Source organism: Enhydra lutris, unplaced genomic scaffold (assembly GCF_002288905.1).
Source record: "Enhydra lutris kenyoni isolate GAN:26980312 unplaced genomic scaffold, ASM228890v2 scaffoldscaffold125, whole genome shotgun sequence".
Taxonomy (NCBI): Eukaryota; Metazoa; Chordata; class Mammalia; order Carnivora; family Mustelidae; genus Enhydra; species Enhydra lutris.
The window spans coordinates 322365-344748 of record NW_019154209.1 but is presented as its reverse complement, the minus strand read 5'-3'; the positions used below and the strand labels follow the sequence as shown (position 1 = coordinate 344748).

General features: G+C 35.8%; 1 protein-coding gene across 1 annotated transcript in view; it reads right to left on the bottom strand.

Annotated features, from left to right (window-relative positions):
- LOC111139929 (WNK lysine deficient protein kinase 3) overlaps window positions 1–22384 on the bottom strand; it is a 121382-nt gene that overhangs the window by 80144 nt on the left and 18854 nt on the right. Inside the window, exons 2-9 of the mRNA XM_022492343.1 lie at window positions 19188–19360; window positions 18172–18392; window positions 17289–17446; window positions 14265–14353; window positions 10235–10454; window positions 5477–5771; window positions 4303–4484; window positions 4057–4206 (exon numbers count right to left, since the gene is read on the bottom strand). Coding sequence (XP_022348051.1) covers window positions 4057–4206; window positions 4303–4484; window positions 5477–5771; window positions 10235–10454; window positions 14265–14353; window positions 17289–17446; window positions 18172–18392; window positions 19188–19360 — 1488 coding nt within the window. The remainder of the gene's footprint in view (window positions 1–4056; window positions 4207–4302; window positions 4485–5476; window positions 5772–10234; window positions 10455–14264; window positions 14354–17288; window positions 17447–18171; window positions 18393–19187; window positions 19361–22384) is intronic.

Below are 22384 nucleotides of genomic sequence, written 5' to 3'. Positions count from 1 at the left end.
TGCTGCTGCATAGAGGCTTGGAAACAAGGTTTCTTCAAATGCACAGTCTAGCTTTGTGGTGCTAAAGAACCTAGAGCCACAGATTCCTGATGTACTACTGGATATGAGTGGGGTACTGAATGTATCTTTTGTGAAGGATGATTGGCCCCGGAATGGCCCCTCAGTGGAATCAGAAGGGACCTGAGCTATACCAGCAACATTCTGTGCACTACTCATATACTGGGCAGAATGACTTGACAAAGCTTGAAGACAATTAACCAGTAAGAAACTAAAAGTCTGATTAGCATCTGGTGATTTGGCTAATGCCTGCTTTCCATTTCTAGGCCCAGGCTCAAGTTGAAGACCAACAGTTACATGCTTGGAGATCATTTGTGAAATAGGCAATGTCTGAGGAGAAACTGCAGAAAGACTGGTTGTGGAACTCTAATAACTGACAAGTGTAAAGTCATAGATTAGGCTGAAGTTTGTTCATTTGCTCCAAAGGTCAGTTGAAGCTCCTGGCTCTGGTACAAGGAAAATTCAAATTACAAATGCATACACCATGCCCATTTTAATGGGCCTGTCCCAGACAGAATGACAGATAAAATAATGCTATGTTTTAAAAATTTCAGCAAGTTATCAAAAAGGTGCTGGGTATAGTTTTAGTACTACAGAAATCCTTAATACCATGAGTAAATGCTAGTTGAATACATTAAGGGATTGAGACCAGTCCCAGTAATACACTACTCATGGCTTCTCATTTACTGCACTTGCCACATAACTCATTCAAACCCTGGCAGAGATTCAGAGTAACTGAATCTAACATTATCACACACCAGACACTCGAAGTTCCAAGAAAAAGCTCAAAAGGATTTCAATATCATAGCTAAAATGAACACAGAAGCTCTCTAAAGAGGAGAGCAGAGAGTTGGCTGAATAAATAGAGGTTGGCTGCAATAATTTCTAGAACTTGAACTACCACATTCATAAAAAGACATCAATGGTCAAAGTGCTTTCTTATATGGCTACTATATGTGGTGAAAAAGTTTAAAAAATAGCATGTATGTGATATACAAATGTCTATATAAACAAAATTACATATTTTGTATACATAGGGAAAAAAAGACAAACCTAGAGGCTCTACCCACAAATGTAAACAAAAGTTGTCTCTAGCTAGAGAAATAACAGGTGATTTTCACGGTCTATTTTATAACTTCATAGGCTTTATTTTTAGATAGGTAAATAACACTCAGAATAATTTTTAAAACTTTAAAAAGATTGGAAACACATTTTAAAATATACATATCTGCATACTTATATGGTTGAACCTAAGTTAAATTAAGCATCCATTCAATATACTTTCTATTAAAATCTTAGACAAATAAAACCACAACAAGAGCTCAATTATGAATATGTACCATGTTACCTACAAACAATAGCCAAATATCAGGCTACTGTCAACTCCATCAGGTTAAATTACCCCAGCAGATTTTAAATGTATCTGACATTTGTCAAGTTACGTGTATGCCTCCCCCTGTAAGACTGTGAACCCCTTGAAGGTAAGAACCATATTTTATTTTATCTTATATCCACAGAAATGGCAATCATTAAAAATTGTTGATAAGCTGTCACTTATTATATACCGATCTCTTAAAAGAAACAGATGTGCCAGCTGCTAACTGAATCATATACAGAGAATGTTCAGACCATCTCATTCCCAAAGAAATAAGGCACATGCAGGGGAGGGTGAGGCTGAGAAAAGAAAATGCAGTGATGGCAAAGAAAAGCTGAACCATGTGTCCAGACCTCATAACCCTGGGAACCACAATATAGTCTTAATATATGAACGCTCATAACTGTTTACTCCTTGTCAGAAATGAATAATGCTGACTTTGAGAGTCAAAAAGACAGAAACATTTATTTCTCCTATAGAAATGAACATGAAACAAAAAAAGCCAAGATCCAATAAAGAGTCAGCATCCAAGATATATAATTTATATAATCTAACACCAAAACTCACAAATAATCTTATTATTTGCACAGAAGACATGAACAGACATTTCTGCAAAGAAGACATACAGATGGCCAACAGACACATGAAAAGATGCTCAAAATCACTGATCATCAGGAAATACAAATCAAAACTACAATGAGATATCACCTAACATCTGTTAGAATGGCTAAAACCAAAATCACAAGAAACAAGTATTGGTGAGGACATGGAGAAAAATGAACCCTCTTGGGAATCCACTGGTGGGGATGCTAACTGGTGCAGCCACTTCCATTACTGGGTACTTCCCCCAAAGAATACAAAAACACTAATTCAAAAAAATATATGCACCCTGATGTGTATAGCAACACTAATTACAACAGCCAAATTATGGAAGTAACCAAAGTGTCCACTGATAGATGAATGGATAAAATGTGGTGTGTGGGGGCGCCTGGGTGGCTCAGTGGGTTAAGCCTCTGCCTTCGGCTCAGGTCGTGATCTCAGGGTCCTGGGATTGAGTCCCGCATCGGGCTCTCTGCTCAGCAGGGAGCCTGCTTCCCCCTCTCTCTCTCTGCCAGCCTCTCTGCCTCCTTGTGATCTCTCTCCATCAAATAAATAAATAAAATCTTTTAAAAAAATGTGGTGTGTGTGTGTGTGTAAAAACAGAATGTGTGTGTATGTGTATATATACACACAGAAGCGGGGTGGGGGGGTAGGTGAAATAGTTGATTGGGATTAAGAGTACACTTAACATAATGAGCACTGAATAATGCATAGAATTGTTGAATCACTACACTTTCACGATACCTGAAACTAATACAACACTGTATGTTAACTAAACTGGAATTTAAATTTCTCAAAAAGCCAAGAATTTTTTTTAAAAAGCCAAAATATTTAGTAATTTTTTTATTATGTTCAGTTAGCCACTGTATAGTACATCACTAGTTTTTGATCTAGTGTTCAATGATTCATTTGTTGCATATAACACCCAGCGCTCATCACAACATGTGCCCTCAATACCCATTACCCAGCTACCCCCTCCCCTGATCTCCCTCCTCTCCAGCAACCCCGTTTGTTTCCCAGAGTCCATAGTCTGTCATGGTTTGTCTCCCTCTCTGATTTCTCCCCCTTCAGTTTTCCCTCCCTTTCCCTATGGTCCTCCATGCTATTTCCTATGTTCCACATATAAGTGAAACCAAATGATAATTCTCTTTTTCTGCTTGACTTACTCCACTTAGCTTAAGTTGGGTATTCACCCTTTCTGATGGCTGAGTAATATTCCATTGTATATATGGACTACATCTTCTTTATCCATTCATCTGTTGAAGGGGACCTTGGCTCCTTCCAAAGTTTGCAGACACTGCTGCTATAAACATTGGGGAGCAGGTGCCCCTTCTTTTCACTACATCTGTATCTTCGGGGTAAATATCTAGTGCAATTGCTGGGTTGTAGGGTAGCTCTATTTTTAATATCTGGAGGAACCTCCATAAATCTAGATGAAAGTGCTAAAAATTATAAGTCTATAAAATATTATTTCCAATTAACTATGGAAGCAATCCCTCCAGGGGCACCTCGGTGGCTCCATCAGTTAAGCGTCTACCTTCAGCTCAGGTCATGATCTCAGGGTCCTGGGATTGAGCTCTGCATTGGGATCCCTGCTCACTGGTAAGTCTGCTTCTCCCTCTCCCTCTGCCCTGCCCACCACCCCTCACTCATGTGCACACATTCTCTCTCTAATAAATAAAATCTGGGGGAAAAAAGGAAAGAAATCCCTCCACATGCACATCAGGCTAGAAAAGCCAATACAAAGAACAAACCATTATCACCAAAAGCAAGAGATCTGAGTCCTAAATAAATTTGTTTATCTATCAGTGGAGTTCTCACTTTCTTTTCCAGTTATATAAGCAGTGTCTCAAGATTCTAGTTTCACAGTGTTAGGCACATCCTCAAGAATATCTTAAGTGAAGGAAAGCATAAACAACTTTTGGCTTTCAGTGAGTTTTATATAAACTATAATGAATTTACAAAAGAGAGGCTTTATCGGAAAAATTTTTAACCCAATACAGAGCTTCTAAAATATATCTTACCTTTATCTGTGAGACTTTCTGGACAGTTAATGGGGAAACCTGGGGTTGTGAGACAACCGGAGGTCCAAGGACATGCACAGGCAAAACAGTGGACTGACCTTGAACCAAAGGCAAAATGTGGGGCTGAGTCAGCTTTGGCTGCTGTTGCAACTGTTAAATAAGAAAAAAAAATACATTAAAGATAAACTCTCCCATTTATAGTAAATATATAGATTATATATTTAAAAATATATGAGTTCACCTCACCCCTGAAATCTGCTGGTAATGTCCTACTAGCTGCTGGGATGGAAAAATCATCCCTGGAACATTAATTTCAGCCTGTGGGATGTTGGAAACCATCATCTGGTCTGAGGAATAGGCTACACTGGGCTGACTTGAAGTATCTGAGTGTACAACAGATCCAACTCCTGCCTCAGACAAATTGTCACCTATGACAAAGAAAATAAGCAACAGATAGAAGGAAAAACCTGAAACACAAGGTCCAAATGGCATAGAAAACAAGTGTTTTCTCTGTTTTTTTTTTACTCTGACAATCTGAGACAACTTGAAATAAAATATTTACAATACACAGTTAACCAAAAACCATTATGTAAACTCTCCATGCCGACACTGTCGTAGAACTAAAATTTTCTTAGTAAAGCAAACCTAAAAACAAAGAATCACATAAAAATCAACTCCTTTTGCTGGCCATTATCATTTATATTGAAAAATACTCCTAAGGCACAAGAACTGGCAATACCAGTTACTTCCAGAACTTGGTAAATTCAAAAGAGATGACTAAAGTAAAGGAAGGCTAAGTGAAAGGGTTGTAAGAAGCAGTCAAAATATTTAGATCCCTGTGTCCCACCTTCTACTCCACACCTTCGGGTGATTGCTTCTCCCCCACCCAACTAATCTATACTTGCCACTAGGATTTCAGTCAAATCTAAGTGTCATATTCTCATTCTCCTAGAACCTGACTAGAAAATAATACTATCGTTATAGAACAATTAGTTATTATTGTGAAAATACTCTGTCCTTCTAGAGAAGAGAATGCATTGTAGCAGAAAAATTAGAGGAACTATGATAATTTTATACTTGAGTCTAAAATACAAAGGATCTTAAAATCTAGAAAATTCATTCCTGAACAACACATTCTCCCTTTAGTTCCAAATTTTCTTTATTAAAGGATTTACATCAGACCTTTAAAAAAAGTAAAAAGATTATAATCCTTATTCAATTAGCACCATGGACAGGTCACATAACACACGTTTCTTAATTTCAAAATAAGGAAACTAGCCAGCTTGTCTATTTCAGGGGTTTTGTAAAAGGACTGATGAAATGATAGATAAGAAAATGCATTGAAAAACACAAAAGTACTATTTTGACATAAGGGAATACAATTACACATTTGTTTGCTTTTATAAGTTGTAACTGTTACCTGCAACAGAGGAGCAATGCTGCTGGGGTTTTCTCTGTAGAAGCTGTTGTCGAACATGTTGATCAACTTCAGTTTCTTCACATTCAGCCCCAGTGTGCTGAGCAGGAGCAGGGGGCAAAGTTGTATTCTGGGGCTGAGGGAGTACATTCCCTGCAGACTTGCACTGGGAATCCCTGCGTTCTTCCAAACAGCCAGCTGGCTTCTTCTCCCTCATCTTCTTTATCAGGGTGACCCGGTCTCTAATGGACTTAGCAACAGCCTTGGAATCACTTTCGTGGAAGAATCCTGACTTGACCTACAAACAAAACATAATAAGCAAACTACATCTTTAACATTTACGATTTTAACTTTTTACTAGCACAGTTATTTTGTGCCCCCAAATTCTAAATGTTATTAAATAACAGTTAACTTGTTTATATGTTCTTTTTTTTCAATTCAATATAATTGACAGTTTCAAGTGTACATCATGGTGATTCAATATTTTGGATGTACATCTATGTTCTTTCCTAATCAGACATACATAAATTCAGCATAAGAAAAACAATACCATTACCAAGCATTGTTAAAATAATTCTGACTTTAAATGAAAACAAATAACTTGATGTTTCTGTACATGCAGTCTTATTACAGACCATTTGTGATTGTCATTAGGTTTGTGAAAGATTAAAAAGGTTTCCTTATTCAACAACGTTAAGTGCCCACAATGTGCCCAGTACTGGACTCCAGAGACATATAAGTTACTACATCAGTCCTTTGTCCTGTATGAGCACACTATCTGATGGTAAGACGGTACAAATTTAACTTAAAATAAGGTAGAAATGAGCTGCTGCAAAAGCCCTAAAGGAAAAAGTAGAGGAAGTGTCACAGAGAAAGGTTAACTCTGATTTTAATTAAAACAAAAAAAGGTACTTGCTGGCTGTTAAGGGAGGTGTGGACGAAGTTTAGAGATCCACACTCTAGGCAAAGGGACATATGCTCACAGCAAAGTACTACATCTTACCAGGCGTTAGAAGAGTGAGAGAAGAGAAGTTAAGGGCTTGCTGTCTGAGAAGAGCAGGGCTGAGTAGCAGAGAAGATGACTTGAGGAGGTGTCATGGCATATCATTCTCAGTCCTACAATCTGTTTTTTAAAGCATGTCTTGGGGGTCTGCAGACTCAGGGAAATTTCGTGGTAGTTGAAAGATGATTAAAATGTTAGATGGAATCCATATATTTAATTCACTCCCTCCCGAAGCTCCAAAAAAAAAAAAAAAAAAACAACCCCATACTAAATGGATTTTTAAGTTGTAAACCCACAGGGACAGGGAGAATAAGAGAAAGACAATAGCAGCAACATTTTGGACATTCCAGAATGTGGAAAACAGATTAAGTAATAAATGACCTAGCAGTCCTGAAAAAGGTGAATTAGGGAAAGCTGAGAATCATTATGACTTATACTGAAAAATGCTCATTAAGGCACAGGAACTGGCAATACCAGTTACTTCCAGAACTGGATAAAGTCAAAAGAGATGACTAAAATAAGGAAGACTAAGTGAAAGGGTTGTGAAAAACAGTTAAATATTTAGATCACTATGCCCCACCCTCCATTCCATACCTTCGGGTGATTGCTTCTCCCCTACCCAAGAAGCCTTGAGTTTTGTTCTCTGGAGAGGGTAAAAGAGAGGCTCTCTGGATTATGGAACACTAGGCACAACTGAGGGTAAGGCTACTACGTAGAAAACAAGATTAAATGACCATATGCATGCTGAATGGCATATGCAGAAACCCTTAGCCCTTTTCCTCACTTGGCTTCCAAAGTACCAGTAACCAGACCCTAACCCTTCAGGACGGACATTGAAAGATGATTCTCTGGCAAATCTGACCAATCTAAGAAGACAGACCTACAAATATTTTTTATAAAGATTTTACTTATTTATCTGAGTGAGAGTGAAAGCAAGAGATCACAGAGGGAGAGGGAGAAGCAGACTGGCTGAGTGGTAGGCCAATGTGGGGTTTGATCCCATGACCCTGGGATCATGACCTGAGCCAAAGGCTTAACCGATTGAGCCACCCAGGCACCCCACACCTATAAATATTGATGTCAAAGATTCCTTAATTAAAGGACCATCCAGATACCCTACCTTACGGGTTAAAGTTAACAAGTCTGACACAAGCAATCACATCACCCAATAGGCTGTAAGACCCTGTGGTCAGCAAAATTATGGCCCCTCAAAGATGTCCCATCCTAATCCTCGAACTTGTGAATAAAATGAGATATCACTCCCATTATTTTGCTGTGAAGAGTTGACCTTAAAATAGGGAGATTATCTGGGTGAGTCTTTTACCAGCTGGTAACTCTAGAAGGATTCAACATGATATTGCTGAATTTGAAGATGGAGTGGGGTACAGGACAGGACTGAAAACCAGCCTCTAGGAGCAGAAAGTGACCACCAGCTTATAGTCACCGAGGAAACAGGGGTCTCAGTCTTACAACCATAAGGAACTGAATTCTGCCAACAACTCAAAAGCAGTCCCCGACCCCCACACTCTCCTCACACTCCCCACCAAAAGCCTCCAGAGAAGAGCCCAGGCCACTGACACCTTGATTTCAGCCTGTGAGACCCTAAGTAGAGAGTCCAGTGAAGTCCACTAGGACTTTTGACCTCTAGAACTGAGATAATAAATGGGTGTTGCTTTAAGCCACTAAATTTGTGGTAATTTATTACACTGCAACAGAAAACAAATATAGTCTCCTATAATCTATTAATCATGAGCAACTAGCCAAGAATAATCGGAAATATCAGAAAAGCCTCTAACAAGAACACAAAACACAAAACCAAGAAAAGTGAAACAACAATTTGGTGAAAAGAGACTATATGGGAAGAAAAAAATGTCAAAAACACTCTCTTTACTTATGTTACAAAGAGGTGTGATAATATTGCCTCCACAAAACAAAGAACAAGATGTTTACTCTAAAGGAGTAACAGATCAAAAAAATAAAAAGGAACTCTTAACATTAAAAACATGATAGCAGAAATGAAAAATTCAGTGGAAGGGTTAGAAGGTAAAGTTAATAACATCTTCCAGAAAGAAGAATAAGAAGACAAAAAGATGTAAAACAGAAAGGTTAAGAACACTAGAGAATTAGTTCAAGAGGTTCAACATCCAAATGATAACAGTTCCAGAAAGAAAACAATGGGGAAGAAATCATCAATAAAATACTTCAAGAAATTCCCCAGAAACTAAATGATATGAGTTGACAGATTGGAAGGGTCCACTGAGAATCCAACACAGTAGACGAAAATAAACCCAAATCAAGACACATCACTGTGAAATTTTAGAATACTAAAGAAGAAACAGAAACTACTACAAGTTTCCAGAGAGCAAATCACATGCAAAAGATTCAGAAAATAGAACTTTATACTTCTCAATACCAATACTGAAAGCTAGAAAAGCATGGAACAGTGAGTCTAAATTTTTTTTAAACTGCAACCTAAAATGCCTTAGCCAGCCAAGGAATCAATTAAATATGAATATAGAATAAAAATATTTTCATGCATGCAAGTCTTAAAGAATTTACCTCTTAAACCCTTTCTTTAAGAAGCAGGCAAAGGAAGTATGTCACTATAACAAGAGGGTAAGCCAAGGAAGAGAAAGACATGGGATTTAAGAAACATGAAACCCTATAGAAGAGAGGAAGAGAAGTCTAGAAAGATAGTAAAGAGAAAAATCAGGATAATAGCTGTGCACCAGATGTCCAAGGCAATCATTCCAGATTAGAACACTATTACTTAAAAATAGGTTAAAGGCTATCATCTCCAAGATCCCCAATGTCAATGTTCCATCCTTCTTTTTAACCTGAGGACAGAATGCCCAGGCTAACCTGGCTTAGATGCTCTGTACTTGGCTAATTTAACTATGTGCTGCAAAAGTGCCTACACACCTTCCCTCCAAGCACTGTAGCAGCCTGGGAGAGGTGTGGACACACATTCAAACCCACAGAAGTTATCTGCTGTCATCTGCTCTATAAGGAGGGGATCATGGGGTGATTAGAAGTAGAGAGGTCAGAGGGACCCACTCCCCATCAAACCATATTGTTACAAGACAACTAATTTTAAAGGTCCACGCAATGGTCCACTGGTGACCTGACTGGTGAGCCATGCATGTATTTTCCTGAACTCACTCATGACCTCACCTGCTGACTTCCCCAGAAGTGACTCTTGTAAACACTTAGCAAAGCTGAAGCCAGACTACGACTGAGAGACTCCATTCAGTTTATGTGCTCCTGAACATCTTCACCTAATAATAACTTCAATAACCAGCTAGATGTGTGCTTGCCACTCAGGTTTTTAAAACAAAACAGCGTATTACTTAGATAAACTATAACAAAAAGCAAAGAAATGAGTAACATAAAAGTCAGGGTAGATATTACCTGTGGTGACTAGGGAAGGGAATACAACTGGGAGAGGCATACAGGTGGCTTCTAAGGTACAGGTTGTGTTCTATTTCTTTTTTTTTTAAGATTTTATTTATTTATTTGACAGAGAGTGTGTTCTATTTCTTAGCAAAAGTAGTGTTTTATTATTCTTTATACCGTACATACATACATACTGTACATCTCTGCTACAGAGATGCATTTCACAATAAAAAAATTTAAATAAAGAAAAGGAGAAAATAGGGAGGAAAAAAAGCAATAAGGAGGAAGGAATCGACTAACCCTGATATTATAAAGGGCAACAGTGGTGGGGGGAGTGGAGAATAGCTGTAAGATTCACTTACCATTTCATACGCTACTTCCTCAGAGGTATCTGTTTCTAAATTGAAACTGAATTCAATAGCTTCATTGTCTTTGTGCTTGCCTTTCAATTTTTTAGGGTCTTCAACCCAGAGTCTTAAGGCCAAGGATGAATTTGAGCAGTCATCTTCCTCTGCTAATTCCACCCTCAGTCCTGTATCCTCAGCAAAAAATGCGTGGTTTAGTAGGTCCCTGACAGACAACCTAACAAACAAAATACATATCTCATTATCAATATTTCCAATCGTGAACAAGATATAGAACTCTTAATTAGCAAACATCAATTAAATCAAAGTAACAATCTTATTTTAAATTTCCTATTAATTAGACCATTAATCTACCTCATTATAAAAAAATGAAATCTTATATCCAACTTATTATTTACCAAAGATGCAAAGAAATCCGAACTAACATGCACTTAAAGTCACCTTAAAGATTGTTTCCAACAGCATAGCTAGATTCTGAACTTTAACAGACCTGTAAGTATGCCTAGAGAACTGGAGAAGTGCTACAGTATGTTAGGTAGAGTGACTAGTTTCCCTAAGCCACTGACTTAAGTTACTAAAACTCAAACAACAGGGGCACTCGGGTGGCTCAGTGGGTTAAAGCCTCCGCCTTCAGCTCGGGTCATGATCCCAGGTTCCTGGGATGGAACCCCGCATCGGGCTCTCTGCTCACCGGGAAGCCTGCTTCCCTTTCTCTCTCTGCCTGCCTCTCTGCCTACTTGTGGTCTCTGTCTGTCAAATAAATAAATAAAATCTTTAAAAATGTACAAAAATAAAACTCAAACAACAGATTGTCAGCAAAGGAAACTAAAAACTCTTCTGGATATATAACCTCTAAAGGAAATCAGAAATACAAACTCTTTTACAAACGTTATAAATAGAAGTCATTGACTCCATTAATAATAATTTAGTCAGTGAACTTCACTCTTTAGAGAATGCCATGAATGAAATTAATTTAGTTCAGCAAAGTCCCATGGTTTTCTTCAAGTATTTAAGCCTAGTGTTTTAGGTCAAAGTATACATACAATGGATACCCCTCTACCTAATATTAGAGATTAACCATCTCTGAAGAGGGAAAAAAAAAAAAGGACAGTGGTTCAAAAGATTCTTTTACAAGCTGGGCGCAGTTAATGTCCTTTGCTTGGGCCAATTTCTAAAAACATACATATAATATCTAATCTATCTATATTATAGGCCAGAGAGAGCTAAAACTCATGTATTTCATAATGTCTATATAGAAAAGCTCTCTTAGACTATTTAAAGCAGATAGAGTATATTGAGAAGCATGGTATCCTGTGAGTTGAAGATTTTCAACCCTCCTGATTATGTTTTTAGTGATCAAGGGACAAATAATTAAGAGACTGTTATAAAAAGAATAAGCTTCCTCAGACTAGTTTTAAGGCTAAGGTGAGACGTGTTTAAGAAGACACAACCAAGGGTCACCTGAGTGTCTTAATCAGTTAAGTGTCTGCCTTTGGCTCAAGTCATGGTCTCGGGGTCCTGAGATCCAGCCCTGTGTCTGGTGCTCTGCTCAGCGGGGAGCCTGCTTCTCCCTTTCCCTCTACCCCTCCCCTCTCCTCTCACACACTCTTTCTCTCTCTCAAATAAATAGGTAAAATCTGAAGAAGAACAACAAGTATATAACCAAGTCAAGCCCTCTACCTTTCAATGAAAATGTAGCCTATATATTTTTACTATGGAATAACTACAGTAATAGCAGAAGACACCATTAAATACTTACTACTCTGTTAGTTATTTTATATGCAATATCTTTTTAATCATCAAAATAAATACCTGCTTTGAGGAACAGAGGTAACTCGCTCAAGGTCATACTGGCTAAGTGTGAGTCCACATTTGAATCTTAGTCTGATGTAGAAGCCTGTGTTCTTTCTAATATACTAATATATCATGAATCCTTTTGAATATTCCAATGTTCTTTGGTAATAGATCACAATTAAAGTGCTGCAAAAGCAATAATCAGAATCCAAACTAAAATGGGTACTTCCACATAGTACAACTGACCCTCGAACACTGTTTGGAGGGGAGATTGGGGTGCCAATCTCAGCTGAAAATCTGTGTATAACTCCTAACTTCCCAAAAACTCAACTACTAATAGTCTACTGTTGACCAGAAGCTTTGCCAATAACATATACAGTTGATTAACACATATTTTGTAAGTGTTATATACCATATTACATTATGTATTATATACTGTATTTTTACAAGAAAGTAAGCTAGAGTAAAAAATATTAAGAAAACCATAAGGAAGAGAAAATACATTTACAGTATTGTACAATATGTTATTCAAGAGACAACTGCATTTTTAGATTCACTTAAAAAAAAGCACGTCTAAACTCTTAAAACTCAAAAACAGTAACAACAACAAAAAATAAACAACCTAATTTTAAAAAGGGCAAAGGACTTGACCAGACATTTCTCCAAAGAAGATATAACCACATGAAAAGATACTCAACATCATTAGACATTAGGGAAATGCAAATCAAAACCACAATGAGATACCACTTCATAGCCATCGGGATGGCTATTACCAAAAAAATGGAAAATAACAAGTGTTGGTGAGGATGTTGACAAATTGGAACCTTCATATGTTGCTAGAAGGAATACAAAATGGTGCAGCCACTGTGGAAAAAAATTTGCGGTTCTTCAAGGAATTAAACATAGTATTACCATATGATCCAGTAATTCCATTCCTAGGTATATAATGAAAAGAATTGAAAGCAGGGATTCAAGCAAATATTTATTCACCAATGTTCATGCAGCATTATTCACCATATAGCCAACAGATAAAAATAACCCAAATATCCAAATGGATGGATATACAAAATGTGCTGTGTGTGCATACGTGTTTCTTCCTTAAAAAGGAAGGAAATTATGATACAACATGGAGATCAACCTTGAAAACCCTATGCTAAGTGAGATAAACCAGACACAAAAGGACAAATACTATACTGATTCCACTTACATGAGGTACTCAGAGGAAGCAAATTCACAGAGACAGAAAGTAGAATAAAGGTTACCAGAGGTTGAGGGGAAGAGGGAATGGAGAGAGAATGGGTACAGAGTTTCTGTTGTGGTAATGAAAAGGTTCTGGAAATAGTGGTGATGGTTGTTTAACAATGTCAAAGTACTAATGCTACTGAATCGTACACTTAACATATGATTAAAATGGTCAATCTCAGGTTATGTATATTTTACCATAATTAAAATATATAACTACCTAGATATAGCCTGTTGGTAAAATAATGTTCAGTAATAAAGCTATAATGAAGCAGGCTTTACCTCAGTGGCTTTTATATAGTCTCAGATATACAACACTAAACTTAGAAAACTAATAAAAATGAGGGACAGTCAATAAAATGTGGGTGAAAATAATTTCTGTAAAGGACCTATCACCTTTATTAATCATAATCAATAAGGAGGTAAAAAATCAAAAGACTAACCTACTGATTTAACTCGGCAACTGTCCAAAGCTCAAATTAACAGGAAATAAAAGCTAAAACTAAAGGGATATATCCATAAGGAAAACACAAATTGTGTTATAAATAAACTTAGAATACTACTTCTTAGATATAAATAGCCCTATCTGTTTTACCATTATCATGACACAAGGACATTGGTCAAATATGAAACACTTGAGGAGTTGATGGTCAATTTTTTTTAAGCTATCATTTTTCTCTAAGTACTTACCTGAAGGTGACAATGCAGAAGCACTCTACTATCAGTGACTATTAAACTGAAGGGTGAAGGTGATGAAAACTTGTCACAACACAAACAAAACCCAAATTCCAGTTCAAGAAAAATTCAGCACATGATATCAAAGTCCAAAATGGCAAACAACATGCACTGATATACTTCAACCCAGACAGAATGGTTTGTGTTCCATTCAAAAATAACACCCAGTATTATTCAAAGGTCAGAAAATGACCCAGTCCAAGGTAAGAGTTTAATGTATCCATCGGTTATATCATTTCACTACATTTGTACCCACCTTTCTGATTTGTTTTGGCGAATACATCCTTCAATGATTTCTTTCACTTCAGGATCAGTGACTTTATTGAAACTGGCTGGTTTTATGCCCTGAGAAAAGAAAAACAGTTTCTAGTCACAAACTAAGCAACTGATTGAAAAATAGTTTCTAGTCACAAATTAAGCAATTGAAAGCTCAAATCAATAGGACACTTATTAACATAATAATTTTTAACACTAAACCATATTCAAACTTTAAATGAGATAAATATAGACATATGGTATAAACTTAAACAATTTGTTGAAGATATTGTCACAGTTCTAATAGTCTATAATAAATTTCACAGTGAAAAACTGTGAACAATCTAAATTTCTAACAAGAGATACAAATTATGTGATAAATATATATGCTGTTATGCAAAAACTAAAAATGTTCTCAGAGTAATAACATGGATAACTCTCTTATTGCAACATTAAGTAGGGAATAAATATTTGATCCCAAAATATATATGCAAGCATAACACCAATTAACAAACTGCAATAAACAAGTCTTCCAGAATGGCGAGAAGCAATAAACAATCAATATATATGTATGTGTGTGTGTGTGTGTGTGTGTATTTCTGAGAACTCTATATTATTTTTATCATTAAGCAATACTAAAATATAGAGAGAAACTCAAAGCTAATTATCAGATTCTAGGAATTCAATAACAAATTAGTAAGGTCCAGACAATTAAAAATGTTGTAGCTATTAGCTGCCTGAATCTGCTTATTTATATTCTATTACCCTTAAATTATGAGTTTTAGATTTAAAACAATAATCATTAGGGGCGCCTGGGTGGCACAGTTGGTTGAACATCTGACTCATGGTTTCGGCTCAAGTTATGATCTCGGGCTCCTGGGATCAAGTCCTGAGCGGGGTTCTGCACTCAGCACGGAGTCTGCTTGAGATTCTCTCCCTCCCTCTCTCTGACCCTCCCACTCAAGGGCTCTCTCTCTCTCTCTCTCTAAAATAAATAAATCTTTAAAAAAATCATTAGAGTTATTTAACAAAAAACTCCAAATTAATCTAGAAGGAGAAAGATATCATAGAATAATTGTCATGGAATGAGGCAATCTAAAGCCTAGTTCTGGGTCTGACATACTATTTCCAGGATGCAGAATCAGAATGCCCAGTATCACATAGTAGATAAATTGGTGAGATTAGGAGTTAAGTGGAATCTCAAATTCTAGGAGCTTTCTTACAGATGGAAACATGAATTATGATATAATATTTTTGTGACTTTAAGATAATAAAGTCACCATTCAAAATATGGAGTTATATCATTCTACTTATAGAAAAAGTCCTTTTTGGCCTTTCCATTGATCTCTTACCTATTTCCCAGCACTGCTCCTAGGTGAAAATAATTGGGGAACTGCAACTTAAAAAATTGAGTACACAGTCTTTTCTATTTGTTGCCATACAATGTACAGACCAAGACTAAAAAGACATTCTAGACTTACCTCTTTTTCTCAGCTCTTTGTTACAGTCCACACTTAAATTTCCCATATAGTCTAAATGATGGCTTTTTATACTTGGTTTGTTCAAATCAGGATTCAAACAAGGTCCTCATAGTACATGTATGGCGCATTAAAGCTGGCTCATATCAAGCTTACAAGAGGCAACTATTACATTTTCAAGAATTTTGCAAGCTGACTGTTAAACATAGTCATTTACAAAAATTAAATTACATAAGCTTATAATTAAATTATATCAACAACCAAGGTAATAAATACTGAAAATATCAGTCAGTCCTTAATTATTTTACTACATTTTACTATTATTTATGCTCTTGAGGTTGTTTATTCTATCCATATGGTGGAAATATGATATAAGTTCCACTGTGTATACCATCTCCAAACCTGCATTCAGTGAGGTCACACTGGTGACTTAAACTTTAAAAAAAACCTTAAACTTAAAAGTCACTGTGGAAATATTTAACACCAAGGAAATCAGCAAATGCTAGAAATCAGTTTTTTCTTTTTCAGAGAATTGGTTGTTGAACATTTACCTGCTCACCACTACTTTAAGTCTCTTGTATTCTTTAACAATTTCTCCCCCTTTTGCTTTCATGAAATTGATTTGCTGGAGAAACTAAGTCATTTGCCCTACAGAATGGCCCATATTCTGGAATACTGGCCTTATTTCTAGTCTCCCTATACAATTATCTCTAGAGTCAGACCGATTTAGGGTCAAAATCCACCATTATTAGTAGTGTGTGAACTTGGGCAAGTCACAACCTCTGGTTCTCAGTCTCATCATTCATAAACTGAAGATAGTGCCATCTTGTAAGGATTTAAATATAAAAGTATGCAGTATAAGCACGCATTTTAAAAGGGTACCTATTAATATCAGTTACTTTAAACACTTTGACAGTCTCTTTCTTGGCCTCTTCTAGAGCCACCCAACTGGATTATGAAACAGACCTATTTAGAACTATCCTAAGACTTTACTTCTACCTCTCTTATATCCCTTACTCTACTCCTATCCTCTGATGTTTATACCTGTTTGTGAATTTATCCATACTAAAAATGCAAGCTCTTTGTGGGTAGCAAACACTTCTTATTCATCTTTACATTCCTTGCAATTTGTAATGCAACAAAATACCCCTAACAGGGAATCAAATACTATAGCTATTGAATAATATTTTAAACGCCCTTTTATAATCAGGCTTTTAGAACCAGAAACCTTCAAAACCGTTTAGTCAATCTTCATTATTCAGCTTTGAAAAAATAATATCCACCTAATAAATGTAAAAATGATTTACAAACAAGTGGTTATAGATGATATGTCTGTAAATTTACCCAACGATACTAATACAGAGCATTTTATGTGACCCCAATAAAGTATAGGTATATAACATAAATCTAAAGCTTGTTACATTAAAACTATTTTAAATTTAGCACTGTTATATAGCACTAAACCAAAATTAGTTTTAAAATAACTTTACCAACTTCAACATGAAATGTGACAATCTAGGAAATAAAAAGAATAAAGTTATACCTACACTAGTTACTTTACGGTATATTTGAGCTGCATTCTGGCACTCAGAATAAGGGTACTCTGAAGTAGCCATTTCCAGCATACACATTCCAAAAGCATAGACATCTACAGATTCATCGTAGTGCTCTTCATACATCTCTGGGGCCATAAACTCAGGAGTCCCTACAAAATAACACCACATCCACATCTTTATTAAAAAGAAAAATGTATCCACCAATATCACATTCCCTTTGCCATAAGGATTACCAGAGTTAATTTCTGCTCCCTAAACCAAATTTATAAATATTTGCAGAATACTTGCTATACCTATATAAAGTACTTCAGGAATTTCCTCAACTTTCTATACTCATGGAGTACAATTTGTAACACTCAAGATTAGGTAATGATCACTAAAATCTGTTTTCTTTTTTTGTTAATTTTTAAAATCTGTTTTTATTTCTATCCTTCCTTTATAAATTTTTCTGAACTAAATTAGTAAATCCTCTTTCTTAAGTCTTCAGAACCTTTTAATGATCTTTAACATATCCCAAAAAAGAAATACACTAGGATGTCTCTGAAATAAGTCAACATGTAATAGATATTTCAAAGCAAATTCACATTCTAGTCCAGGAGTCAGCAAACTTCTCTGTAAAGAAGCAGAGAGTAAATATTTCAGAGACAACAGTCTCTGTCACAACTACTCAACTCTGCGACTGTAGTGCAAAAGCACCCACAGACAATACATAAATGAGTGGGTACAGCTGTGTTCTCATAAAATGTTATTTACAAAAATAGGCAATGGGGCCAGATTTGGCTCATGGGCCACAGTTTGCTGATCCCTATTCTAGATATAGACAATTAGCAAAATCTCTCTTTATCCAACCAATAAAATATAAAAGTTTAATCACCTATGACACTCTTAGCAAATGATGTTCGCATTAAGGTGGCCAGGCCTAGATCACCAATCTTCACAGATCCAGTGGGTCCCGTGATGAAAATATTGTCACACTTCAGATCCCGGTGAATAATGGGAGGAGTCCTAGTGTGCAAGAACTGCAACCCCTTTAAAATTTGCCTGCACCAGCTCCTTAAGACCTTTGGTTTCATGACTTTAAATCGTTTTAAGTACCTACACAAAGAAACAAAAGACCACATGTAAACACACATACCTAGCTTATTATATGAGCACTATTAGGGTAAATCATGTAAGTTGGCTGCTATTTTAAGTACTATGCTTGTCATCACTGAACTGTTTTCTATTCTCTGTTATAGAAAAACAATTTTAAATCTAAGGCTTCATTCTTAGAGAAGATATCCTGCCAAGTTTAGCATTTTTTAGTATTTTTAATTCAAAACAAGAGTCATTTTAATCAGAATATCCTTTTGTGGAAAGGTAGCACAATTTTAAAAAGAAAGTTCTTCTCTACTTTCTAATAACTGCTTATATAAGGTCACCATAGGGTTTAACTATGTAAAATTTTACTGCAAAGATGCTAGGAAACAGAAAAAGTATATTTCACATTTAATAGTTATAAATAACTGATTACACCATCAAATGAAAAACTGTAGTCAGAAATAAAAGTAAATAAACTATAATTAGACAGTCCTGCTCACTAGATATGTGAATGTGGCCATACCCTTGAAATTTCATTATTTTTATAAAATGACATTACTTCTAATTCTAAAATTTTATGTGATCCCACAAATATTCATTTCTCAATACTGTATTTTCTTTTTTGTTTTCAATACTGCATTTTCTAATGAACTTCATTAACATCCTAAATTTTTCAACCTGCCCTGAAGCAGTCACTAGATTCAGATGCTACCTATTCTTTAATCAAGTAGTTATTTTATAAACAACTTTTATGACTCTTGAAAATTATTTCCAAATAAAACTTCATTGGCACTGTCAAAGTCAACTTACGTCTTTAAAGTTCCTGATGTCATAAGTTCAGTCACCAATACAATACATTTCTTTCCTTTTAATATAGATTCCCAGGAATCATAAAATCGAACTATATTGGGATGTTGGAGACCCTTTAACATTTCTGCTTCTTCCTTGAACCTTTGCTGCTCAGCTTTGGTTAATTTCCGATCCTGAAATGGAATAAGAATTTCCAAATTAGGGGCGCCTGGGTGGCTCAGGGGGTTAAAGCCTCCGCCTTCGGCTCAGGTCATGATCCTGGGGTCCTGGGATCCGGCCCCACATCGGGCTCTCTGCTTGCTGGGGAGCCTGCTTCCTCCTCTCTCTCTCTGCCTGCCACTCTGCCTACTTGTGATCTCTCTGTCAAATAAGTAAATAAAATCTTTAAAAAAAAAAAAATTCTCATGCACATGTGTAACATCGCTCAAACGTGCCTTATTTTGTTGTTTTCATTTATGTATGTATTTATCTTCACCTGTCAACTTTTTTTCCTCAGGACCTATATAATCACTGATATATTTTATTAGATGGATACTTTGACTCCTCCCATTCAAGCAGCAGCTGTCATAGTTCATAACTATGTTATAAATCCACCTGCAAAATAAATCAATACCTTAAAAATCAATACCTCATATGATAACTGAACTTTCTGTGATAATCATTTCATAATATATACATATATCAAATCATTATGCTGTACACCTTAAACTTATACAGTGTTATATGTCAATTATATCTCAATAAAACTGGAAAAATAAATAAAATTTCCTTTGCTGGCAAAGAAAAACAATGTATCAAAATGAAGAAAAGTAATAATCAAAACAAACAGAAGTTTCCCTAAATCCAAAATTTCCACATCTATAGGATCTACAATGTCAGGACAGGAATAATCAAAATGTTAGACATTAGGCATTTATTCTGGTTAAACATCTGAATTGCCAACATATTTCCAGACAGAAATACAAGATTACCATCCAGTAAAATACCTTCAAACAGGAACTGGACCTCTAATCTGCTACATTAAATTCTAGAAGTCAAAGGAGCAATGTTTACAGAATTCTGAGGGAGGACTGTAACCCTAAAACTCTGAACCCAGACAAGCTACCAACCAAATTTATAAGGGAAAAAGAAACACATCTTCATGAAAACAAGGACCCAAAGTTTACCATACCATATACCCTTTCTGAAACTATTACTCAAAGAATCTCAATAAAAATCTAGCCAAATAACATCATTAGAAAAAGGAGAGTATGACATACAATAAACAGCATGAAATTTCCAATAATGCTTAGTCAAGGCTAAGTAATCATGGTTAATGTGGTTATTAAAATTGAATTAATTTTCTAAACAATAATTTCAATAGAAGATATGTAATGCAAAAAGAAATTCTGCAATTAAGACTCCAGATGATCACCAGGTGTTATATGTAAGTGATGAATCACTAAATTCTATACCTGAAACTAATATTACACTGTATGTTACATAACTAGAATTTAAATAAAAATTTGAATCTATAAAAATTAAATTGAATTTTTAAAAAACAGAAAAAGAAGAATAAAAATTTTTGTCTTCTGAAAGTGAGAGTAGGAAAGGAAGGAGTGAGAGAACTATTTTAAGTTTTGATTTTGACAGAGAAATAATCAAGTAGCCTAGTTAAAAATTTAGGTATAATTTTCACTTCAAGATGACTGACAACATATTACATTAATTCCCTTCTCTTCCTAAATCTCACCAAAATGACAAAAGAAATACATAAGCAAATCCACAGTAGTATCAGAAATATGAGAAGGGTTAAATTTTTTAAAGATAAATAATAAAAGCATTGATAGAATATACTTTAATGAAACTCAAGAGAGTAGAAGAAATGGTAACTTGATAGACACAAAAAACTTCCATTAAAGAGGTTGTTTTATTTTTTTAGAAAAAAAATAAGCTATTGGGATTTCATCAAAATAAAAATCTCCACAGCAAAGGAAACAATCAACAAAACTAAAATGCAACCTACAGAATGGGAGAAGATATTTGCAAATGACATATGTGATAAACCACATAAAGAGCTTATAAAACTCAACACCCAAAAAAACAAGTAATCCAGTTAAAAACTGGGCAGAAGACATAAGTAGACATTTATCCAAAGAAGACATAGAGATGGCCAAGAGACACAGATGTTCAACATCACAGATCATCAGGGAAATACAAATCCAAATTACAATGAGGTATCACACCTGTCAGAATGGCTAAAATCAACAGCACAGAAAACAACAGACATTGATGAGGATGTAGAGAAAGGGGAACCCTCTTGTACTGTTGATGCAAATACAAACTGGTGAAGCAACTCTGGAAAACAGTACGGAGATTCCTCAGAAAGTTAAAACTAGGACTCCCCTATGATCCAGCAATTACACTACTAGGTATTTACCTAAAGCATCCAAAAATACTAAATAAAAGGAATACATGCACCCTCATGTTTATAGCACAGTATGTACAGTAGCCAAATTATGGAAACAGCCCCAGTGTCCATCAACTGATGAATGGGTAAGGAAGATGTAGTGTGTGTGTGTGTGTGTGTGTGTGTGTGTATACACACACAATGGAATATTATTCAGCCATAAAAAGAATGAAATCTTGCCATTTGCCACAACATACATGGAGCTAGAGAGTATTATGCTAAGAGAAATAAGTCAGAGAAAACAAATAACACGATTTCGCTCATATATGGAATTTAAGAAACAAACAAATGAGCAAAGGGAAAAAAGAGAGAGAGGCAAACCAAGAAACAGACTCTTAACTATAGAGAACAAACTGATAGTTTATCAGAGGGGAGGTGGGTGGGGGATGGGTTAAATAGGTGATGGGGGTTAAGGGGGCACTGGTTATGATGAGCACCTGGTGTTATATGGAAGTGCTGAATCACTATACTGCATACCAATAATATTATACTGTATGTTAAGTAACTGGAATATAAAGAAAAACTTTAAGGGGCTCCTGGCCAGCTCAATCAAAAGAGCATGAGACACTTGATCTTGGGGTCATGAGTTTGGGGCCCATGTTGGGTGTAGAGATTACTAAAATAAATACGTATTTTTTAAAAGAGGAAAAAAAGGGAAAACTTTTAAAAAGAGGTTTTTTTTTTTTAAGACTTCATGATAACCCTAATAAAGAAGCACATCAGGGCTGTGGCAATTTCACTTTTGGTT